Source organism: Dendrobates tinctorius, unplaced genomic scaffold (genome assembly GCF_039654945.1).
Source record: "Dendrobates tinctorius isolate UK_male_01 unplaced genomic scaffold, ASM3965494v1 ptg000005l, whole genome shotgun sequence".
In the NCBI taxonomy this organism is placed as follows: domain Eukaryota; kingdom Metazoa; phylum Chordata; class Amphibia; order Anura; family Dendrobatidae; genus Dendrobates; species Dendrobates tinctorius.
The window spans coordinates 35935132-35959143 of record NW_027361673.1 but is presented as its reverse complement, the minus strand read 5'-3'; the positions used below and the strand labels follow the sequence as shown (position 1 = coordinate 35959143).

Below are 24012 nucleotides of genomic sequence, written 5' to 3'. Positions count from 1 at the left end.
AAGGAATGTCCTGGATGGGCTCAAACGGCGCCTTTTGGAGAGCGCCAAGAACGAGATTGAGATCCCACGGTTCTATTGGTGAATGATGAGGAGGAGCCACATGAGCGACCCCTTGGAGGAACGTCTTAACCTGCGGTAAGGAAGCAAGCTCTCTTTGAAAGAGGATAGACAAGGCAGAAACCTGGCCCTTCAGGGTACTGAGAGACAGACCCGAATCTAAGCCCGACTGGAGAAAACCCAGTATGGACAGAATGGAAAAGGCCATTGGAAAAACTTTTTTATCGTCGCACCAACGGAAAAATAGGTATTAGACCTACCGGTAAGGATGTTTCCAGGAGTCCATCCTGACAGCACTATGGAGGACGTCCTCCTCCTCCTTACAGGGACAGGAAAACACACAAGAGGTTAAAAGGTCATGTCCCACCCCCTCTCCCTCAGTAATTTAACAAGTACCACAAGGTGGATGATGCTAGTAACAGTTTAATGAAACAATCATATTACAGCATATGACATAACATAATACAACATAGTATAACATAACAGGGAGGGAACTACCCGTGCTGTCAGGATGGACTCCTGGAAACATCCTTACCGGTAGGTCTAATACCTATTTTCCAGGACGTCCACCTGACAGCACCATGGAGAGTACCAAAGCACCTCCTCAGGGTGGGATTACCGCCTGGAGAACCTTTCTCCCAAATGCGGTCTGTTGACCAGCTAACACATCAAGCTTGTAGTGCTTGCATAATGTATTAAGACTGGCCCAGGTTGCTGCTCTACAGATTTGATCAACCGACGCCCCCGCCCGTTCGGCCCATGAGGCCGATACTGCCCTCGTAGAGTGGGCTTTTATGGAATTTGGCGCCTTCAGCTTGGTAGGCGTCCGAGATTACTGAGGTAATCCAGCGCGCGATGGACGCCTTAGAGGCCCTTTTCCCCTTATTTCTACCCCCAAAGAGGATGAACAGGTTCGGGTCGATGCGCCAGCTATTGGTGGCCTCTAGGTAGTCTATAAGTGCGCGCCTCACATCCAGCGAGTGAAGACGCTGCTGCTCCTTCTTATTACGGGGATTATCACAGAAAGATGGTAACACTACCTCCTGATTTAGATTTTTTGGAGAGGCTACCTTTGGGGGTAAATGCCGGGTCTAATCTTAAGATTATACGGTCCTCTCTTATCTGGAGATATGGGTCCTTAGTGGACAGGGCCTGGATCTCCCCTCTTCTTTTGGCCGTGGTAATGGCTACTAGGAAGGCCGTTTTACGAGTGAGAGCAGAGATGGTTATTTTCTCATCGAGAGCGTAGGGGTCTGTACAGAGAAACCGAAGTACCAGGCCCAGGTCCCAAGGCGGGGTGAGCTGCCTAATCGTGGGGCGCAGGCGCTGTGTGGCTCTTATAAATCTTATTACCCAGGGATGTGAAGCTAACTGGTAATCGAAGAAGGCGCTCAAGGCTGAAACCTGAACTTTTAGAGTGCTGGGCTTAAGGCCTTTATTAAAACCTGCCTGCAAAAAGCTTAGTATGTTAGGGAGGTCAGGGGCGCCTGCCACAAGATCGGACCTGCCACCCTCCAGACAGAATCTTTTCCATATTTTTCGATAGATTGCGGATGTCACCGGTTTCCTACTGGCCTGTAAGGTGGATATGACCTGATCCGACAGTCCCTTTGCCTTCAGGATGTCCCACTCAGGATCCAAGCTGACAGGTGGAGTCTTGCTGGGTCCGGGTGGCGGATCGGGCCCTGGTGGATGATGTCCTTCCACAGGGGTAGTTCGACTGGATTTTCTACTGCCATGGCTCCTAGAAGGGGAAACCAGCTTCTCCTCGGCCAATATGGCACGATCAACATCACTCTTGCGTGGTCTTCGCGTATCTTCCTGAGCACTGCCGGTATGAGAGCCAGTGGTGGGAACGCATAAGAGAGGGATTCTCCCCAAGTCTGACTCAGGGCGTCTACGCCTTCCGGGTGGTCCGTTGGATTCAGGGAGTAGAACCTGGGGACCTTCGAGTTCTTCCGGCTTGCGAAAAGATCTATAGTGGGGGTCCCCCAACGCTGACAAAGGTGGTCGAAGATTTCCATGTTCAGTTCCCATTCTGTCGGGTGGATCTGTTGTCTGCTCAAGTAGTCTGCCACTTCGTTCTGGGAACCTTCTAAGTGTACTGCGGTCACTGATCGGACTGTTCGTTCTGCCCACGTGAATATTTTTCCCGCCAGGGCCTGTAGTGGTTGATGTCTGGTCCCTCCCTGGTGCTTCAGGAATGCCACTGCCGTTGTATTGTCGCATAATATGCGGACATGACGATTCCTTAGTACCGACTGGTTTCTCCGCAACGCTTCCCAAACCGCGAAGAGCTCTCTGAAATTGGAGGATCTGGTCCTGATGCCTGCTGGCCATTTCACCTGGAAGATCTTCCCTTCTATGTGGGCTCCCCATCCCCACGCACTGGCGTCTGTGGTGACTACCACGTATGGAGAGGTTGTCCATTGTACGCCCACCTGAAGGTTTCTGGACTGTGTCCACCACCGCAGGGACTCCTTCACTCGTTCTGGTAGCCTTAGGGGTCTGTCTAGCGACGCCTGACTTCTGTCCCACCTTTCGAGGATTTCTCTCTGTAACAACCTCGAGTGGAATTGGGCCCAACGGACACACTGGATGCAGGCTGTCATGAGGCCCAAGACTTCCATTGCCTCTCTTATGGAACATTGACGCCTCAACAGGTCTCTGGTTCTGGCCTGAACAGTCTTCTGCTTCTGCTCGGGTAGCCAGGATATTCTGTTGGCTGAGTCTAGGAGGACTCCGAGGAATACTTTTCTGGTGTCTGGCCTGAGGTCCGACTTCTCCCAGTTGATCACCCAGCCAAGGAACTCCATTACAGTAGTTGCTAGGATTCTGTCTCGAATGAGCGCTTCTTTGGATCTTGCCACCAGTAGGAAGTCGTCCAGGTAAGGAATGATCACAATACCCTGATCTCTTAGGTAGGCCACCACCTCTACCAGCAATTTTGTAAAGATTCTGGGAGCTGAGGCCAACCCGAATGGAAGACACTGGAACTGTAAGTGGCAGGTCCGGGCTGGTAAACTGACCGCGAACCTTAGAAGGCTCTGGGATGAGGGATGGATAGGGACCTGGTAGTATGCCTTTTTTAGGTCTAGGGTGCACATAACAGTGTCCCTGTCTATTAGGGGGATTGTGGATAGATTCCATCCAGAATCTCGTTTCTGACCCAGGCATTTAGTGGTCTCAGGTTTATGATGGTACGGGCCTCGCCGGATGGTTTTGTGATTGAAAACAGGGAAGAGTAGTGCCCTCTTCCTCTTTCCGTCGGGGGAACTGGTATTATGACCTCTGAGTTTACCATGTCCTGAAGATCCGTCCACATTGCGGAGTCCTCCAGGACGACAGTGGGGGCAATATATCTGTCGGGGGGAGGTGAATAGAGCTCTATACTGTAGCCTTCCGCGATGGTTCTGAGAACCCATGGATTGTGGGTGACTCGGGACCAGTTTGCTGCGAAGTGGCGAAGTCTCCCCCCAACACCTATGGCGTCATTGCCTCCTCGATCTAGATGTTGATGTGAATGAGGGACCCCTGTTCCTCCCGTCTTGGCTGAAGGAGCCCTTATAGGAGCTTCTATTGGACTTTGCCCGACCCCTGAATTCCGTCTGTCTCCTGAAGAAGGAGCCTCTCCAAAAGGACTGGGGCTGCCTGGGTTTTTCCTCTGGGAACCCTTTATTTTTATCGGACACTAGCTCTAGGATGTTATCTAGGGCTGGACCAAATACCCTCAGGCCCGAGAAGGGGATGGCGCATAGCTTTGTTTTAGAAGCGTAATCCCCCGACCAGGATTTAAGCCAGACTGCTCTCCGGGCCGCATTAGAGAGGGAGCTGTTTCTGGCTGCAAACCTTACTGATTCAGCCGACATATCCGACAGGAACGCCGTGGCTGATTTCATGAGAGGAAGTGATGCTAGGATCTCTGATCTAGGGGTCTTGTTGGTTAGGTGTTCCTCCAACTGCCCCATCCACAAAAACATAGACCTGGCCACTGAGGTGGCTGCTATGTTGGCCCTAATCAGAGCCGCCGACGTCTCCCAAGTTCTTTTTAGCAAGACGTCCGCCTTCCTATCCATCGGGTCTCGGAGACCTGATGAGTCCTCGAATGGGATGGCCGTCTTTTTGGTAACCTTGGTGACTGGGACATCATTTTAGGGACTTCCTCCCATGCCCGTGTTTCCTCAGGATCAAAAGGCAGTCTATTTTTAAAGTCTCGGGAGAGTATCAACCGACGCTCTGCCTCTTTCCACTCTTCCTGGACCATTGTTTTGATGTGTTCACTTACGGGGAACACTACCTGTTTCCGGGCCACGAGTCCTCCAAACATTAAGTCCTGTCTGGACTGTGGTTTAGGGACTTCCTCTATTTGCATAGTATTTCTGACTGCCTGGACCAGCTCGTCCGTGTCCTCCAGTCTGAACAGGTACTTCCTGCTCTGATCCTGTCTATCCCCCGGGATCTCGCCTTCTTCCTCCTGGTCTGAATCCCGGAAGTCGGACTCCTCGCTAGGGCTTGCTTCCGACACTGGGTCTGCTTCCCACCTTGGACGCTTGCGACTTGGCCCTGGGCTGGGGGACTGACGCCGCGTGAGGCCGGCTGTAGAGGCCTGAACTTCCTCCCTTATCAGCAATCTCATTTCGGAAAGGAGGGATGGCTGTTCCTCGCCTATGACCCTTGAGGTACAGGGTCCGCATAGGGTCTTTCTATAGGTGTCTGGCAGCTTTACCCTGCATACGGGGCATCGGACCGATTTGGAGGTGGCTTTTGCCGGGTCCTTCACCCCCGAGGGGGATTCTGCCGGGATTCCCTTCTCCTAATAATTCAGAAGGGGCACCTACTCAGATCTGGGCTGTGAGGATGGGTGGGGGAGGGTGGTCTGCGCTATGCGCACTTACCCCTCCACCTGCTGGAGCGTTGCCTTCCATTCTGGCACGATTCTGCAGAGCGCTGTGGATCTCAGGAGCACGCTCCCGGGATTCAAAAGCCGGCGTCTGACGTCACCGGATGTGACGCACGACCTCCGCGATAGGCCGCCTCCTCCACTTCCTGCCCGGGCTCCTGCGCGCGACCGCGCTCTGCTTCTCCCCCGGTGCCTGCTCAGACCGCCGCTTGCAGGGAACCGCCCCCCGCCTGCTATGGCGGTCTGTTGGCGCCTTCCAGCGCTGACCCCGCCGTTGGAGCCATCCTGCGGGTGCCTGGCCCACCGCCTGCAGGGGCCCGCCTGTCATGGCGCTGCTGCGCCCATCCTTCTGCCGGTGCCCGCTCGGCCAGCCGCCTGCGGGGAGCCGAACCTCGCCTGTTATGGCGGTGCGTCCTGGAGCCGAGAGCCTCCCACAGGGAGGAACGGTTCCCTCCAGGAGCGTCGTCCTGCTCCTGGCCTTTGGAGCAGAGGGACTCCCCCATCGGAGAGTTTCGGCCCCAGGACCTCTTAACAGGGGAAGGCTTGGACCGGCCGCACGATCCCCTGAGCCCCTCCGGTAAGTCTCTTGTGTGTCCCTCCTTGCAGGGACAGGAAAAACACTGAGGGAGAGGGGGTTGGACATGACCTTTTAACCTCTTGTGTGTTTTCCTGTCCCTGTAAGGAGGAGGAGGACGTCCTCCATGGTGCTGTCAGGTGGACGTCCTGGAAAAAGCCTTCCAATACCTGTGGTAAATGCGGGAAGAGGCTGGCTTCCTGGCTTTGATCATCGTCTGAATCACCTGGTTGGAAAAACCTGATTCTCTTAGGATTGCGGCCTCAACGGCCATGCCGTTAAATTCAGAGACCGAGAATTCTCGTGGTAAAGGGGGCCTTGCGAGAGAAGATCCGGACGGTCTGGAAGCCTCCAGGGAACGTCCGCGAGCATGTTCACCAGTTCCGCATACCAAGGCCTTCTCGGCCAGTCTGGAGCTACAAGAATTACTGGAATGCCTTCCGATTTTATCTTCTTGACCACTCTTGGGATCAAGGCAAGAGGTGGAAAAAGATAAGGGAGTTGAAACTGGGCCCACGAAACTACTAGGGCGACGCAAGCGACGGCTAGAGGATCCCTGGACCTGGCTACGAAGCGCAGAACTTTGTGGTTCATCCGAGATGCCATGTTGTCGACGTCTGGATAACCCCAGCGCTTGCATATCTGATCGAAGACTGAGGGATGGAGAGACCACTCGCCTGACGCTAGGCCTTGACGACTCAAAGTCAGCTGCCCAGTTCTCCACCCCTGGAATGTGAATGGCGGAGATTGCTGGGACGTAACGTTCCGCCCAGCGCAGAATCCTGGCCACTTCTGACATGACTTGGTGGCTGCGCGTGCCACCCTGATGGTTTATGTACGCCACAGCCGTGGCGTTGTCCGACAATGCGGATCGGCTTGCCGAGAAGGGGCTGCCAGCGCAGAAGGGCTAGAAAGATCGCTCTGATCTCGAGCAGATTGATAGGAAGAAGAGCTTCCTGTGGGCTCCAGTGTCCTTGGGCCATCCTCTGATGAAAAACCGCTCCCCAACCCAGGAGGCTGGCATCGGTGGTGATGACTTGCCACCGAAGCGGGAGGAAGGACCTCCCTAGGAGGACTGACGAAGACCTCGTCCACCAAGTGAGGGATTGCCTCACTTTGAGCGGAAGGAGAATCGGCCGGTCTAAGGACGTCGTCGTCTTGTCCCAGAGTGAAAGGAGGGACAGCTGAAGAGGACGAAGATGAAACTGTGCAAAAGGCACTGCTTCCAAAGCAGCTACCATCTTCCCCAGAACTTTCATGCAGAATCGAAGGGGGATGGGCGTTGGCCGTTTGAGGGCTCGAATCCCCTTGGACAGAGCCGCAAACTTCTCCCTCGGAAGAGACACCCGGGCCAGGTTCGTGTCGAACTCCATGCCTAAAAAGGTCAGATGCTGAGTGGGGATGAGAACGGACTTCTCTTTGTTGACTAACCATCCAAGACGGTTGAGAGTATCCAGGGTTATCTGAAGGCTTAGGAGACAGTCCTGACGGGACGAGCCCTTGATTAAGAGATCGTCCAGATAAGGGATGATGAGAATCCCTCTGGATCGAAGAATGGCCATGACCGTTGCCATCACTTTCGTGAACACACAGGGGGCGGAGGCTAGGCCGAAGGGAAGAGCCGTGAACTGGTAATGATTTTCTTGAATCGCAAACCTGAGATATTTCTGATGCTGCAAGCATACAGGGATGTGAAGATAGGCATCCCGTATGTCCACAGAACAGAGAAATTCCCCGGGCTCCATTGAGGCTATGATCGAGCGAAGAGACTCCATTTTGAAGTGAAGGATCTTTACGTGACGATTGAGAAATTTGAGGTCCAGGATTGGTCGCAGGGAGCCGTCTTTCTTCGGAACTACGAAGAGATTTGAGTAGAACCCTGAAAACCGTTCGTCTGAGGGAATGGGAACAATCACTCCGGCGGAAAGAAGGGAGGAGACGGCCTGAAAGAATCCTGGAATGTGGGACCGTTGTCTTGGAGGTCGAGACAGGAAAAAACGCCTGTCTGGTGGGGAAGAAAATTCGATCTTGTAACCGGAAGCGATGATTTCCCTGACCCAAGCGTCGTCGGCAACCGACAGCCAAGCGTCCACGAAAAAGGAAAGTCTGCCTCCCACCCTGGAAACACTTCCAGGTGGGGGTGCCCCGTCACTTGGGAGGCAAACCTACCAGAACGGGCACCTGACGACCTGGAGTATTGTCCTCTAGATCTCCATCGGGGAGCGGGCTTGTAAGAAGGTTTCTTCTGCTCACGCTCCCTGGAAGCGAACGGACGCTCTTGCTGGGCCGATCTCTCTGTGGACGAGAACGGACGAAAGGGCCTAAAGGGCCGAAAACCCTTTCTATTAAAAAAACGTTGTGGTCGAGACTGGGGGAGGGAAGTACTTTTTCCCCCCGTGGCATCAGAAATTATTTGATCCAGCTTGGCCCCAAAGAGCCGAGAACCATGGAAGGGCAGATTGGTGAGCGACTTCTTAGAGGTGGTATCCGCATTCCAAGATTTTAACCAAAGAACTCGGCGTACAGCCACTATATTGCTGTTAGCCCTTGCTACGCAACCGGCCGCATCTAAGGAGGCGGCTAAGAGGTATTTACCTGCATGATTAATCTGATCTGCTAGGTCTGCCAGCTCATCCTTGGGAGCTGCTGCTAAGATGCCCCTGCGAAGAATTTTTGCCCAAGCCGAAATGACTGTAGCCACCCAGGAGGAGGCGAAAATAGGGCAGAGGGAAGCGCCGGAGGCCTCAAAGATAGACTTCACCAAAGATTCTAGCTGCCTGTCTGTTGGGTCCTTAAGCGATGCCCCGTCTGGAAGGGACAGAACCGTCTTAGAGGCTATGCGAGAAACGGGAGGGTCCACCTCAGGGGCTTTGGTCCATTTTGAAAGCAAATCAGCCTCAAATGGGTACAGGACATCCAAATACCTGCGGCCCGAAAAGCGTTGCTCGGGGTGCTCCCAATGTTTGGCTAGAGTCGTATCAAACTCCTTGTGGTTTGGGAAAGTCTTGGGTGGCGGCCTAGATCGTTTAAATGGTATAGAACATTCCTGAGTAATGGGCCTGTCCTGCTTAATCTCCAGGGTTTGGAAGATAGCTGAAAGAAGACTATCGACCATATTACGAGTATTAGACATGTCGTCTGCTTCTGAGCTAGACCCGGATTGTGGATCGTCGTCTGACCCAAGGTCATCCTCAGAAAGAGAAGGACACCTGGGTGAAGCAGATGGGCCTAACGAACTGGAGGACGAGCCCGATAGGAGACGCTTCCTAGAAATCCTACTCGGCCTGTCCCTCTGAAGGTCGCGGTCAGGAGCGGACGACTCACCTTGAGAGGTGGTCGGCGCAGCGGTGGCTGTAGAAAGCTGAGGCAAACGTTCTAGGACCTGGACCAGGGACAGAGACTTTGGTCAGATCGGAAACCGACTGGGACATAGCCACGGCCCAGTCTGGGAGAGAGGACGTACCCTCATCACGGGAATCTGTGTGCTCCTGAGAGGCCGACATAGCCGAAGGACTGCAGGACGGGCAGAAAGGAGATGGCTCACCCGAAGCCCACTTCTTTTTACAGCGCGCACAGGCGTAATGAATAGCGGTGGGCCTGAAACAGAGTACCCCTGCAGGGTTGGGCATAAGGAAAAGACTGCGCTGAATGGCCTGCGAAAATTGGGGAATAACTGTGGAGGAGGGCTAATATTTCTGCACAGAGCAGAGCCTACCTAGTTCCGGCGAGCAGCAGAAACGCTGAAGTGTCCCCCAAGCAGCGCAGAAAGCCAGGACCGAACAACCAGGAAATGCCCGATGAGGCGGGCGGAGGGCGGAGCTTAGCGGCTGAGCCGCAATTGGATCTGACCCCACAAGCAGGGAAGAGGAGCCCTGTGATGGGCTAAAAAAGGCGCGAGAACAGCGCGCTCAGAGAGAGAGGAGGCGCTCTGAAAGCGGGGCCGAAAGCGAAAGTACAAAACCGGCACTGCAGCCCCGTGATGAATAGTCCCGGAAATGAAGAGAAAATCCTGAATGGAGGTACTGTGCGTAGACGCTGTGGAAAAAAAAAACCTGCCCAGCTGTGAGGACAGGGATAGAAAACTCTGTCTTAAGTACTTGAGTATCTATGGAGAGCCGCGCGGCTGATGAGAGCGGCGCCCGTCAGGCAGGGAGGGAGGGCGGGAGATTTAAAAATGAGATCTGCTGTTCCTCCATCGATGTGCCTCAGGTGATGCTGCGGGCTGAAGGGGTCATACAGGCACTTACCTGCTGTCCCTGAAGAGGGTGGTCACAGGGGCCCCACAAGAGTAGTGGCAAGTCGCTGTCCTCTGTACCCGCATCCTGCAGAAGACTGCATGAACCTCTTGATGGCGAGGGGAATCCTGCGATCGCCGTCTTCCTCTCAGCCCTGTCCCGAGAGAGGGGTGAGGAGGGGGATTTTGGCAAGGACCAGCCACCTGTCCACATCCCATAGCACCAGGAGGTGATATGGGAAACAGTCCTGCCAGCGTACTGAGAGTTGCGATGTGGGATCAGCCACACTGCTCGCTCAGCCGCCTGATATGGGAAAGCAGAGTGAACCTCCACCCTGTTTCCCGAGTTGAATCTGCTAAAACAAAAGACCAAAAATTAAAAAGGTTCCATTAGAACACCTAAAGGAAAGAAAGGTTAATTGCGGATCTGGGAAGATCCCGGTCCGCCTCCTACAGACACTAAGCACAAACTGAGGTGCCTAGTGCCTGTCGGTGGGTGTATACTGCCGGGGAGGAGCCAATTTTCTTGTTTTGCATAGTGTCAGCCTCCTAGCAGCAGCAGCATACACCCATGGTATTCTGTGTCCCCCAATAAGGCGATAAAGAAAAGTATTTAGTCAGCCACCAATTGTACAAGTTCTTCCACTTAAAAAGATGAGAGAGGCCTGTAATTGACATCATAGGTACAGTGCTGTGCAAATTAATTGGGACAAAACATTCTTTTAAGTAAAATTGTAAGTTGGTTACCAGTCTGTGATTCAAACCAATTTTAACTGCTTTGAACAGGTGTGAGTGCATGTTCAAAGCAGTTAAAACTGGTTTGAATCACTGACTGGTAACCAACTTACGATTTTACCTAAAAAATGCTTTGTTCCAATTAATTTGCACATCACTGTAGACCACAACTATGAGAGTCAAAATGAGAAAACAAATCCAGAAAATCACCTTGTATGATTTGGCAATATTTTGCAAATTATGGTGGAAAACAAGTATTTGGTCATTAACAAAAGTTCATCTCAATATTTTGTTATATATCCTTTCTTGGCAATGACAGAGGTCAAACGTTTTCTGTAAAGGTACTGTCACACTTAGCGATGCACCAGCGATCCCGACCAGCGATATGACGCGGTCAGGATTGCTGGTGCATCGCTAAGTGGTCGCTAGTGAGCTGCCACACAGGCAGATCTCACCAGCGATATAGCAGCAGTCGGGGGTCGCTACTTACCTGTCAGACGAGGCGATCCTGACGTCCTCCCGCCCGCGTCCACGCAACGCTTGTCTCCACAGCAGGAAGCTGAAGACGAGAAACGGTCCATGACGTTCTCGCGCGATCAGCGATAACCAGCGGGGGAGCTGTCAGAGGCAAGTATCACACATAGCGATATCGCTAGCAATATCGCTATAACGTCACAAAAACCAGTGACGTTATAGCGATATTGCTAGCGATATCGCTTAGTGTGACAGGCCCTTAAGTCTTTAGAAGGTTGGCACACACTGTTGGTGGTATATTGGCCCATTCCTCTATGCAGATCTCCTCTAGAGCAGTGATCTTTTGGGCCTGTCGCTGGGCAACACAAACTTTCAAATCCCTCCAAAGGTTTTCTATGAGGCTGAGATCTGGAGACTGGCTAGGCCACTCCAGGACCTTCCTATGCTCCTTACGAAGCCACTCCTTCGTTGCCCTGGTGGTGTACTTGGGATCATTATCAAGCTGAAAGACCCATCCACATTTCATCTTCAATGCCCTTGCATTGAACCTAATTGATGGAGGTTTGCACTCAAAATCTCACGATACATTGCCCCATTCATTCTTTCGTGTACACGGATCAGTCGTCCTTGTCCCTTTGCAGAGAAACAGCCCCAAAGCATGATGTTGCCACTCCATGCTTCACAGTAGATATGGTGTTTTTTGGATGCAACTCAGCATTCTGTCTCCTCCAAACATGAGTTTTGTTTCTACCAAACAGTTCTACTTTGGTTTCATCAGACCATATGACATTCTCCCAATACTCTTCTGGATAATCGAAATGCTCTCTAGCAAACTTCAGACGGGCCTGAATGTGTACTGGCTTAAAGGGAATCTGTCACCCCTTTTTTGAGATATCATATAATGATATCATTCAATTGTGTGTCACATAAGGATTCTCTTTCATGCACCTTTCATGCATAAATACCTTTTTTATATCGGTTCAGATGTATGTAAACTGCTGCTGTCCGGTCCGATGGGCGGGGCTTATTCAACTGCTCCCCCCCTCCCTGTCTTGCTCTACACAAGAAGAAATGAGTAGAGCAAGACAGGGAGGGGAGGGAGCAGGTGAATAAGCCCCGCCCAGCAGACCGGACAGCGGCAGTTTACATACATCTGAACCGATATAAACAAGGTATTTATGCATGAAAGGTGCGGGGTCAGGGGGAAGCAAAAGTACTAAGAGAATCCTTATGTGACACAGAATTGAATTATATCATTATATGATATCTCATAAAAGGGGTGACAGATTCCCTTTAAGGGAACATGTCTGGTACTGCAGAATCTGAGTCCCTGGCGGCGTAGTGTGTTACTGAAGGTAGCCTTTGTTACGGTAGTCCCAGCTCTATGCAGGTCATTCACTAGGCTCCGCCGTGTGGTTTTGGGTTTTTTGCTCAATGTTCTTGTGATCATTTTGACCCCAAGTGGTGAGATCTTGCGTGGAGCCCCAGATCGAGGGAGTTTATCAGTGGTCTTGTATGTCTTCCATTTTCTTATTATTACTCCCACAGTTGATTTCATCACACCAAGCTGCTTGCCTATTACAGATCAGTCTTCCCAGCGTGGTGCAGGGCTACAATTTTGTTTCTGGTTCCATCGACAGCTCTTTGGTCTTCACCATAGTGGAGTTTGGAGTGTGACTGAGGTTGTGGACAGGTGTCTTTTATACTGATAACAAGTTCAGACAGGTGCCATTACTACAGGTAATGAGTGGAGGACAGAGGAGCCTCTTAAAGAAGTTACAGGTCTGTGAGAGCCAGAAATCTTGCATATTTTTAGGTGACCAAATACTTATTTTCCACCATAATTTGCAAAATAAATGTTGCCAAATCAGACAAGGTGATTTTCTGCATTAGTTTCCTCATTTTGACTCTCATAGTTGTGGTCTACAGTGATGTCAATTACAGGCTTCTCTCATCTTTTTAAGTGGGAGAACTTGTACAATTGCTGGCTGACTAAATACTTTTTCCCCCACTGTATGTGTTGTGAGGTGGTGCATCACACCAATGATAGACGTTATGATCTTAACTCTTCAAGACCTGAATTATCCCCAGATTTTACTGGAGTGTTCCTTACATCAATCAAGGAAATAATGCATGCATGTATCTTGGCTTTTCAATGTAGCCCAATGAATGTTGCATAAAAAGGACACAGAGTAGACCTGTCACCAGATTTCAAACTACAAACTGTAGAAAACACAAAAATTGAGCTGGATTTGAGTTGGTATACATGTAGCATATAGACGCATGTTCACATTGGCCATAAAGCATACAAAATCTACAAAAGAAAAAAAATGAGAAAAACCCTGCTGTAATTAAATAAATAAAAAGCAAAAGTGCATTAAGTAATTTAATTAAATTTATTACTAAGAACTCTGAATTACTTAAATGCACTTTTGCTTTTTATTTAATTACAGCAGGGTTTTTCTCATTTTGTCTTTTGTAGGTTTTGTAAACTGTAACTAGATTTTTTTTAAGCCTAATGTGATTGGTGTACTTACTTTGAAAATCCATGTCCGAATGGCAAGATAAACTCAATATTAGCAATAGCATTTTGCCTCCAACTGTTCTTTTAGGCTGTGTGCCCACGTTGCGTTTAAGCGTTTGTGCCAGATCAGACGCTTCAGAAATGCTTAAAAAAAGCTTCCCATTAAATTTAATGCATTTTTGTGCCAATGCATGCGTTTTTTTTCCGCTCAGAAAACGCTTAGGCTAGTTTCACACTTGCTTTTTTTTGCAGCGCGTTTTTCCCGCAAAAAAACGCATTGAAAAAACGCATACAAAAGCATACAACTGCTGCGTTTTTTTCAAGCATTTTTATGAGCATGCATGAAAAAAACGCAGCGTTTTTATGCGTTTGTATGCGTTTTTAGTGCGTTTTTACCACGTTTGCGTTTTTTTCCAACATTAGGTGGCCCCTCACACTAACCCAAACCATGACTTTACTAACCCTAACCCTAACCCTTAACCCTGACCCTGACCCTGACCCTAAACCTTAACCAAACCATACTTAACCCTAACCCAAACCCTAAACCCTAACTAACCCTAACCCTGACCTTAACCCTGACCCTAACCCTGACCCTGACCCTAACCCTTAACCAAACCATACTTAACCCTAACCCAAACCCTAAACCCTAACTAACCCTAACCCTGACCCTAACCCTGACCCTAACCCTAACCCTGACCCTAACCCTTAACCAAACCATACTTAACCCTAACCCAAACCCTAACTAACCCTAACCCTGACCTTAACCCTAACCCTAACCCTAACCCTGACCCTAACCCTAACCCTGACCCTAACCCTAACCCTGACCCTAACCCTAACCCTAACCCTAACCCTGACCCTAACCCTTAACCAAAGCATACTTAACCCTAACCCTGACCCTAACCCTTAACCAAACCATACTTAACCCTAACCCAAACCCTAACTAACCCTAACCCTGACCTTAACCCTAACCCTGACCCTAACCCTGACCCTAACCCTAACCCTGACCCTAACCCTAACCCTGACCCTAACCCTAACCCTGACCCTTAACCAAACCATACTTAACCCTAACCCTGACCCTAACCCTTAACCAAACCATACTTAACCCTAACCCTGACCCTAACCCTGACCCTGACCCTAACCCTAAACCCCCTTAACTAACCCTAACTCTAACCCAAACCCCTAAATTCCATGGTTAACAAAAAAAAACGCATGTGCAAAAAAACGCATACATGAGCATGCCAGTGCACACGTATGCGCATCCATAGGCTATAATGGCCATTTTTAGCGCAAAACATGCGCATGCGCTTTTTTGCAGGGCCAAAAAATGCAACATGCTGCGTCTGGAAAATACAAACGCACACCCCAAAAAAACGCAGCGCATGAAAATCGCATACGTGCGCTTACCAGCGCGCAGGTATGCGCACCCATGTTAAATATAGGGGAAAAAACGCATGCGCACGTATGCGTTTTTTTCCAGCGCAAAAAAACGCAAATGTGAAACCAGCCTTAGTGGCTAAAAACGCAGCATGCTCATTCTTTTCCGCATAGGTCCGCGTTTTTAGATGTTTGCAATGTTCCCAGAAAACGCGCGGAAAAAAACGCATCAAAAACGCGCGGAAATAAAACGTGCGTTTTCTGGGAAGGAGTCCGTTTTTTTTGAGCGTTTTAAAACGCTAACATGGGCACATAGCCTTATATCAATCTTGAAACCTTGCAGAGGATTATGCAGCCATTATTTCATGGATTGTCAAAGTATTTACACCAGCCTCATCAGGTTTAAATATCTATTTATTAAACAGGTTGTTCAGTACAATTATATTGACCTATTCTTAAAATATGTAATCAATATAAGATCAGTGGGGGTGCAACTCCCATCACCCCCACAGATCAGCTGTTCCCAGTGCCACTGCCGGCCGGATGTGATCAGTTGAGGGGCGGAACACCACACCTGTGTCAGCTGTAATAGTGGCCACTGAGAAGTACTGCAGATCCACTCATTCATATGAACAGGAACAGATGTGCATTACCTGACTGTGGCTACTAGTCAGCTGATGGAGCTCTGCAACTGACCACATTTGGCAGCCGACGCCACCCATAACCGCTGTCACACCGCCCTGATCTGATATTGATGACCTATCTTAAGTATAGGGTATCAATATAGAGGTACTGGACAGACACTTTAATCAGGGTTTTTTGTGTTGTGAGTTTGTATTATGTAATCGGGCGACAGTTCCTCTAAGGTTTTGGGGTTGATACATTTATGAGTAATGGATGGTGTCAATCAGCAGCTTCTCACTCAATAGCATCACTAAAACAGAAAACTCGGACAGGGGCTTTGCTAGTAGTATGATTCACTGATTGCCATGCAGTGCACTGCTTCAGAAATCACCCTTTATACTTTCTTACTTTTTAGGAGTTGCCATCAATAACCCGAAACCTAAAGGGGATTTATGGACAACAGGACCCATTAGCAAAAAGGCTGCTGAAAGGTTGTAGTCTCCTAGTGTAAGACACAGATGGTTTGGACATGGCTGGCAGGCCTTGTATTGGCTTTGGTCTGCAGCGTACAAAAGAAATACAAGCGAAGAAATGCAGAAAAACTTACAGAAGCAATTTTCAGATTATCCCTGATGTGCATTCGGTCAATATCTTTTTCTGGAACAGGATCTTTACTATCCAGGTATGCCAGCAAACCTGGGGGCTGAGGAAAAGAAAGAAACCCTTCTAGTTCAACCTCATCACAAGGAACAATAATTACCTTAATGCTGGAGCTGTTACAATGATTATGAATTTCCTATCTCGGCCCAGTGACCATGCATCATACATGCGCTGCCTCCAATAAGTATCACAGTGTGCAGCAAAGCATCCGATACAGAAAGTCATTTATTTGTATTTCCAAGAGGATCGCTAAAGGATTACACAAATAGCCCTTCTAATAAAATGTGCTCTGGAACAGGGATTTAATGGGGAATACAGATAGTTACTGAAACAGGCAGGTAAGAGGGCACCACTTTTACTGGATTTTCGAGTCCACGGGGGGGGGTTCAAGTATTTATGTATTAGTGACTTAAACGGTGTTATGAAAGTTAAAAAAAAAAAAAAAGCTTACTGAGATATATGGCTTCAAAGTATAAAAATGTATAAATACATTACAAATGGTTGTGAAGATGTAAACATTTTCAGAGCATCAGTCTATGCTTTAGTTTCATTATAAGGACACTGTGATCAGTCACAAGCTGTAACTAAGATTATAACAACTTCCTATACTCTAATCATAGACTAATCAATAAAATTGGCATGGGCTCATATGTTCAGAAACAAATCTTAACATGTTTGGTCATTATCCGAATGAGTATAATAAAATATTATATCCAATATGAAGGCCAAAATATCCAACAAAATGTAATAACTAACAAAACAGCAGGCAGAATAGGCCATAAAGAAAAGAAACAGAACAAAAGGAAACCAAATTTTTAAAGTTGTACATAAAAAAAACATTACATTACTTTGATATCAACCCTAACCCAGGGGCAGGGAACCTCCATGTCACAATGTCGTTTTCATCGGCCCCCGGAGAGATTGCCGGGGACAGCAGTACTTTGGTCACCAGGCCAGTTTTGCCATCTGCCAGCTCCTAAATTCCTCCCTACACTGCAAGCACACACATGCAGCGTTTATTATTGAATGCTGCGACGCATGTAATGGAAGGATTATGTCCTCATGCCAAGACGTTCTTTATGGGAGAAGTTAGTGCACGAAGGGCCACCAATCCTCTGATGAAGCCAGCAGTCGTAGTGTCAGCTTTATGATGTATACATCAGCCCCACTGTCTCCTTTATTATGCATACACTAGCCCCACTATCTCCTATGCAATGTAGAGTTGTTGCCTTCTCTCCAAGCTGCTTGGCTATTATACTGTAGCCCATCCCAGTCTTGTGCAGTTCTACAATTTTTGTGTCTGGCTTTTTTAGACAGCTCTTTGGTCTTGACCATGGTGGAGCAGTTGGAGTGTGATTGAGTGTGTAGACAGGTGTCTTTTATACAGGTAATGAGTTCAAACAGGTGCAATTAATACAAGTAATGAGTGCAGAGTAGAAGGGCTTCTTAAAGAAAAACAGGTCTGTGAGAGTCAGAATTCTTGCAGGTTGGTAGGTGATCTAATATTTCATGCAATAAAATGCAAATTAAGTATGTAAAAATCATACAATGCGATTTTCTGGATTTTTTAAATTTATTTTAGATTCTGTTTCTCACAGCTGAAGTATACCTACGATAAAAATTACAGACGTCTCCATTCTTTGTAGGTGGGAAAACTTGCAAAAATTGGCAGTGTATCACATACTTAATTTCCCAACTGCACAGTCTCCTATGTAATGTAAGCCGCACCATCTCCTATGCAATGTACGCCGCACTCTCTCCTATGTAATATATACTTCAGTCCCAGTGTATTCTATGTGATACTTATATATACCTTCCCCTTCCCCAGTGTCTCCTATATACAGTGGCATGTAAAAGTTTGGACACCCCTGGTCAAAACTATTGTTTAACTTTGACCAAGGTTCACCAAGAGGCCACATGCAGCGTAATGTAATGTACATCTGTGTTCAGAACAACTTACTGCTGCAATCAGTTTATAACAAAATGTATCGCAAATAGGGATGAGCGAGTATACTCGTTAGGGTTCAGTACTCGGCGAGTAATGCGGTACTCGAATCCTGGCGAGTATTTCACTACTTGCCCTGCAATATTCGGCACAGCCCACCACAGTCCATCCTGCACAGCCCACCACAGCCCGTCCCGCACAGCCCACCACAGCCCGTCCCGCACAGCCCACCACAGCCCGTCCCGCACAGCCCACCACAGCCCGTCCCGCACAGCCCACCACAGCCCGTCCCGCACAACCCACCACAGTCTGTCCCGCACAACCCACCACAGTCTGTCCCGCACAGCCCACCACAGTCTGTCCCGCACAGCCCACCACAGTCTGTCCCGCACAGCCCACCACAGTCTGTCCCGCACAGCCCACCACAGTCTGTCCCGCACAGCCCACCACACTCTTCGCACAGTTCCTGCCCAGCCCAGCACACACAGCCCATTACTCGCATTTCCCATAGACTTACATTGGACTCGCTATGAGTACCCGAGTATTAGGAGGTACTCGTAACGAGTACAACGAGTCCGAGTATTTCACTACTCGCTCATCCCTAATCGCAAACAGTCAACTATGCTCCAGACCGACACCAACTTTGAAAAGCAGTTGCAATTAGCAACTTCAATACCAGCTAAAATCACACGCCTCACCAAAGAGAAACAGCTCCAGCAATTAGGGATGAACAAACTGTTTGACCAAATATTACAGGATCAATTTCACATTGATAATTTTGTACGGCCCGATTGTATAAATATCTAGATGGCCCTTGACAGAAAAACAATTTTCCCACTCCTGCCCTTCCCATACCAACCTGTATAAAAGTTATTTTTACTGTAAAGTGGAATATCGTAAAAATTAATGATCAGAGCAAAAACAGAGGTCTAACAAAACAAAAAATAAAACAAAAATGGCTGCATCTCTAAAATAGAATTAGACTTACCGGTAATTCAGTTTCTAGGAACCTTCCATGACAGCTACATCGGAGGATGTCTACCCCGCCCTAATAGGGGACAGGAACAGGAAGAGGTTAAATATCCCTCCCCTTCCTGCAACCACCAGTGTTTTCCTGGACACCAGTATGAATGGTTACCACCAAAGTGCAGGAATCATCCAATAAGAATATCAGATAGGGAGGGAAATTAGTGCTGTCGTGGAAGGTTCCTAGAAACCGAATTACTGGCAAGTCTAATTCTATTTTCTCTAGTCACCTTCCACGACAGCTACATCGGAGTAATACCAACAGACAATTTCTTTAGGGAGGGAATCACGGCCTGCAGCACTCGTCTGCCAAATGTTAAATCCCCATTGAAATTTAGCCTGTAATGCCTGGTGAACGTGTGGATGGACGACCAGGGGCGGTTCTGCATATTCGCTCTGACGAAGCATTCCCCTTCTTTTTTTTTTTGCTCATGACGTAGCTATCGCATGGGTAGAATGTGCCTCAGTGAGGCAGGTGGAGCCAGCTTCTGTGATGCGCAAGTCAGGCAGATAGATTGTGTGATCCAATTCGCGATCGTGTTCTTTGACTCCTTTTTGCCTTTTCTCCTGAGAACTGGATGAATAGAATCTGGTGAATCCGCTAGGCTTCACTCTGTCGATAGACAGGACCACTCTGCAAATGTCGAGAGTGTGGAAGGTCTCTTCCTTAGGGTTGGAAGAGCTTGGGCCGAATGAGGACAGTACAAAGTCCTGATTCCTATGAAATTTTGAGAAGACAGGCATGATCTAATCTCAAGATAATATCTGTAATGATTGCAAGGTAAGCTTCTTGAATTGACAGGGCCTGCAATTCTCCCATACGTCTAGCCTCAGTAATTGCGACTAAGAGGACGGTTAAAGGGTTAGGTTTCCATGGTCAAGGAATCTAGAGGCTCAAATGGATCTTAGGTTTGAGCACGGTGTTGAGATCCCAAGGAGGCCCCTGACTGCGGAGTATAGGACGAATCCCGGCTGCCGAAGCCATAAACCGTAGGATCCAGCGGTGGCTGGCCAGGTCAAGATCAAAAAAGGTGCTAAGAGCTGATATTTATACCTTTAGTGCTGGGGATAAGGCTCTGTTCCAGACCTTTTGTAAACATCTAGGGTCTGTGCTGCACGGAGATGGAAGGGATCAGGGGTGCCTGGAGAGCACCAGGGCGTAAACTTTTCCCAGACCTTGGCATAGATGGCCTTGGTTATTGATTTTTGGCTTTCCTGAAGGGTTTGGATTACCCTATCCGAGAGCTATTTGGCTCTTAGGAATTCGGCCTCAATAACCTTGCTGCCAGGTTCCCTTTGCCTACGTCTGGGTGTAGCAGAGGACCTTGGTGAAGGAGGTCACCCTTTTTGGGGCAGAAGCCAGGACCTTCCTGGGCCATGGCAGGTAGGGCACTGTACCACATCTTCCGGGCCACCGCGGGGCGATTAGTATTGTGGGAACTCGGTCCGTCTGGATTTCCTGAGATGTTTTTTGCCCGCATCGGTGTGGGTGGGCAGGTATATGCGAGGTTGGAATCCCACCATTGGGTGAAGGGCACCTATTCCTTGCACTCCGTCCATGTGGTTGAGGGAGACGAATACCGGTCTTCGCATTTTGCCTGTTGGCGGCTAGGTCCACCTCCACCCCATCTTGAGGCTAGGGACATGAATACCACATGGTCCAGGCGCCACTCCTCCGGATGAACATCTTCTCGACTGAAGAAATCTGCCTGGGTGTTGTCTGATCCTTTCAGACGCCCTGACCAGGAGAAGATCCTTGTTGCTATTGCTTTCAGGCCGGCGTACTTCGTACCCCATTGGCTGGAGATAGGCCACTGTGGTCATGTTGTCCGAGTACATGCAGACGTGGCGATTTTGGATTAGCGATGATGACGACTTTTAGCGCTTTTCCTACCGCCTTCAGTTCTCTCAGATTCGAGGAACTGGTGCTGATGCTCGGCAGCCATCGCCCCTGAAAATAGGATCTCTCTACTACTGAGCCCCCGCCTCGTTGGCTGGCATCTGAGCGGAGTGTTTTCAGGGGAAGCTGAATCCGGCTGAGTCCCTTCTGAAGATTTCGGTAGTTCAACCACCACCTCAGGGCCGGTTTAACCTGACCAGGGAGGGGGAATCCTTCAGGACAATGGAATTTGTAACCGCGTAGGCCAGGCGGATTCTGGAATGTAAAAGCACGTGGCTTTGTGGGCCTGAGCCCAAGAAACCACCTGGGTGCATGTGGTCTGAGATCCTAGAGCATACATTGACTCTAAGGGTCAATGCCCGCTAGTCCTGAACCAGGTCCTTGGTGGACAAGGTCGACCTGACAAACCATAGGTAGGAAGGATGTCTATCCCCTTGAGTCACAGAGAACTCCCAGAAGCTTCCCTCTCGTGGAGGGATAGACCAGGTTCGGTATCCAACCCAGGGATCTTAATATCCCCGGGTCTTTCCTACGTCCATCTTCTGACACGAGATAGATGGTATAGAGAAGAGGAAGTCGTCCAGATATGGGATAATGCCTATCCCCTGGTGCCGGATGAAAATCACTGCTTCCGCCATGATCTTAAGGAACTGTGACACTAAGCGATATCGCTAGCAATATCGCCATAACTTGTGACGTTATAGCGATATTGCTAGCGATATCGCTATGTCTTAAACTTACCTACAACCCGCTCCCCCGCTGGTTATCACTGATCGCGCGAGAACGTCCAGGACTGTTTCTCGTCGTCAGCTTCCTGCGGCGCTTCCTGTGGAGAGACGAGCGTGGAGCCGGGCGGGAGGACGCAGGATCGCCTAGTGTGACAGGTAAGTAGCGACCCCCATCCCCAGCAATGTCGCTGGTGAGATCTGCCTGTGTGGCAGCTCACTAGCGACCACTTAGCGATGTACCAGCGATCCTGACTGCGTCATATCGCTGGTCGGGATCGCTGGTACATCGCTAAGTGTGACAGTACCTGTAGAGAGATACGTGGTCGGATGGATTGGCACATGGTAATATGCACCCATCAGCTCTACCGTTGCCATTACCGAGCTCAGTCCGATGAGCAGGACTGCCCCTGATTGACTCCATTTTGAATTGCCTGTACCGGACCGATTCGTTTAATGACTTCAGGTTTATGATGATTCGGTTCTTCTCTGATGGCTTCCTCACCAGGAAGGGACGTGCATAATGGCCATGTCCTTCTCCCGCTTTGGCACCCTCGCGTTCTACCGGAGCAGATCTTTGGTAAGGAGCCCTGAAGGAGTGGAGGCTGTAGGGAGGTTACCCGCTAAGCATTACGGGGAAGGACTCTCGAACCCAATTTTTTTTTTTAGTCCATCTCATATGGTATGATGGACCCACTGATTTGTGGAGATGGACTGCCAGCGGGTAAAAAAGAGCGAGAGACGACCCCCAACCGGGTGTCATTGCTTATCTGGGGTCTGTTGATGGTTAGGAACAAGGATGTTCCTGCCCTTGTCTCCCTATACTCTTCCTGATTATGTCAACAGGACCAGGGAATGCTGCTTAGCGGCTGTGATCTGATGAGGGCATGCAAATTCAGCTTAGATTAGCTATTGACAGAGGTTTGGTCACGGGAGGGACGAAAAATCCGTCTCCTATGATTTCTATGTTTCGGAAGAGATGCTTTTGTCCGAAGCGGTGTCCAGGATGTTATCCAGGACAGGCTTGAACCCATAGTGGCACTGGAAGGGGATGGCGCACCATTTGGAGATAAGTCGCCTCCCTTAGGATTTTAACCAGGGCACTCCTCTAGAGGAGTTAGAAAGGACGGCCGCTTTTGCGGCTACCCGGACCTGGTGAGAGCAGTCACGCTCAGCCTAGAAGAGCCGGTGCATTAAAGAATTACCCGAGACCTGCGAATTACAGGCTGGTCTTCCTGGTCCCAGCCTGGTCCCAAGTTGTTAGCGACCGCCAGCGGAAGCATCGGCTAGGAACCTCGTTGCTTTCTGCAGTACTGGTAGGACGTCAGGTATCTTTCCCCCTAAGGTGTCCTGAGTCTGTGCGTAATCACAGAGACAGGGCATGTGAAAGCCATATTAGCTTTCTAGCAGATTTGTAGAGGTGTCCCAGGACTTCCTTGATAAGCTCTCAAATAAATATATATATATATATATATATATATATATATATATATATATATATATATATATATTTTTTTTTTTTCCCCTCGATCCATTGGATCTTTGAGCTGGAAGGAGCCCTCATTTTTATATATGGAGGCCTCCTTTTATGGAGGATCAGATTTTGTACGTTCTCATGTACAGGACACCTCCTTTGGGCTTCAGCCCAACATCTCGTCCTGTACCGTGTATTTAACTTCCTCCTCCTCCACCCCTATGGTGCTCTTAACCATACTGATTAGCTCACCCACATTCCCGGAACCAAGTGATATTTCTTGCTCCCTGGTTTTAGGGGTGGACGTGGAAGAGGAACCCTCGATCTCCCGAGCGTCCTCTGAATCCGAGGACTGAATTTCGTCTGAGTCAGATTCTATCAGAGCTTTCTTCCTCCTCCTAGAGGGAGGCAGTCTGGGAGAAGGGAGCCATGGAGGAGTGAACCTCCTGTATTATGAGGGATTTGAGGCTATCCAGGAGAGAGGGCTGCTCAGCGTGAAGGACCTCTCTGTACAGGATGGGCAGAGTTTTCCCCATATGTTGAGGGAGTCTGGCAGCACACATTTTACACTTGTGGCTGGTTCTCATAGGGTCAGAGACCTTTTCTCCCCATATTAGAGAGAGGCATGCTACGCCATTTTAGTAAATAATGCTGGATAGCCAGGGCCGACGCCTGCTACTTACAGTAGGAAGGGGTATGCTGGGCTCTGCAGACGCAGAGAGAGAGGGCTTATCACCGTCCATGCCGTCTACAGTCAGTGTCAGACAGGTCTTACCTGGTGATCTC

The 24012-nt window shown here is 49.2% G+C and overlaps 1 protein-coding gene across 4 annotated transcripts in view; it reads right to left on the bottom strand.

Moving 5' to 3' along the window:
• The window catches only part of DNAJC13 (DnaJ heat shock protein family (Hsp40) member C13), a 288549-nt gene that overhangs the window by 118049 nt on the left and 146488 nt on the right, over positions 1 to 24012 (bottom strand). For all 4 annotated transcript variants that reach the window (XR_012231076.1, XM_073569478.1, XM_073569468.1 and 1 more), the window contains one exon: positions 16104 to 16199. Coding sequence is in view for 3 of the 4 variants with exons in the window: in XM_073569478.1 (XP_073425579.1) it covers positions 16104 to 16199 (96 nt within the window). In the remaining variant the exon portion in view is untranslated. The remainder of the gene's footprint in view (positions 1 to 16103; positions 16200 to 24012) is intronic.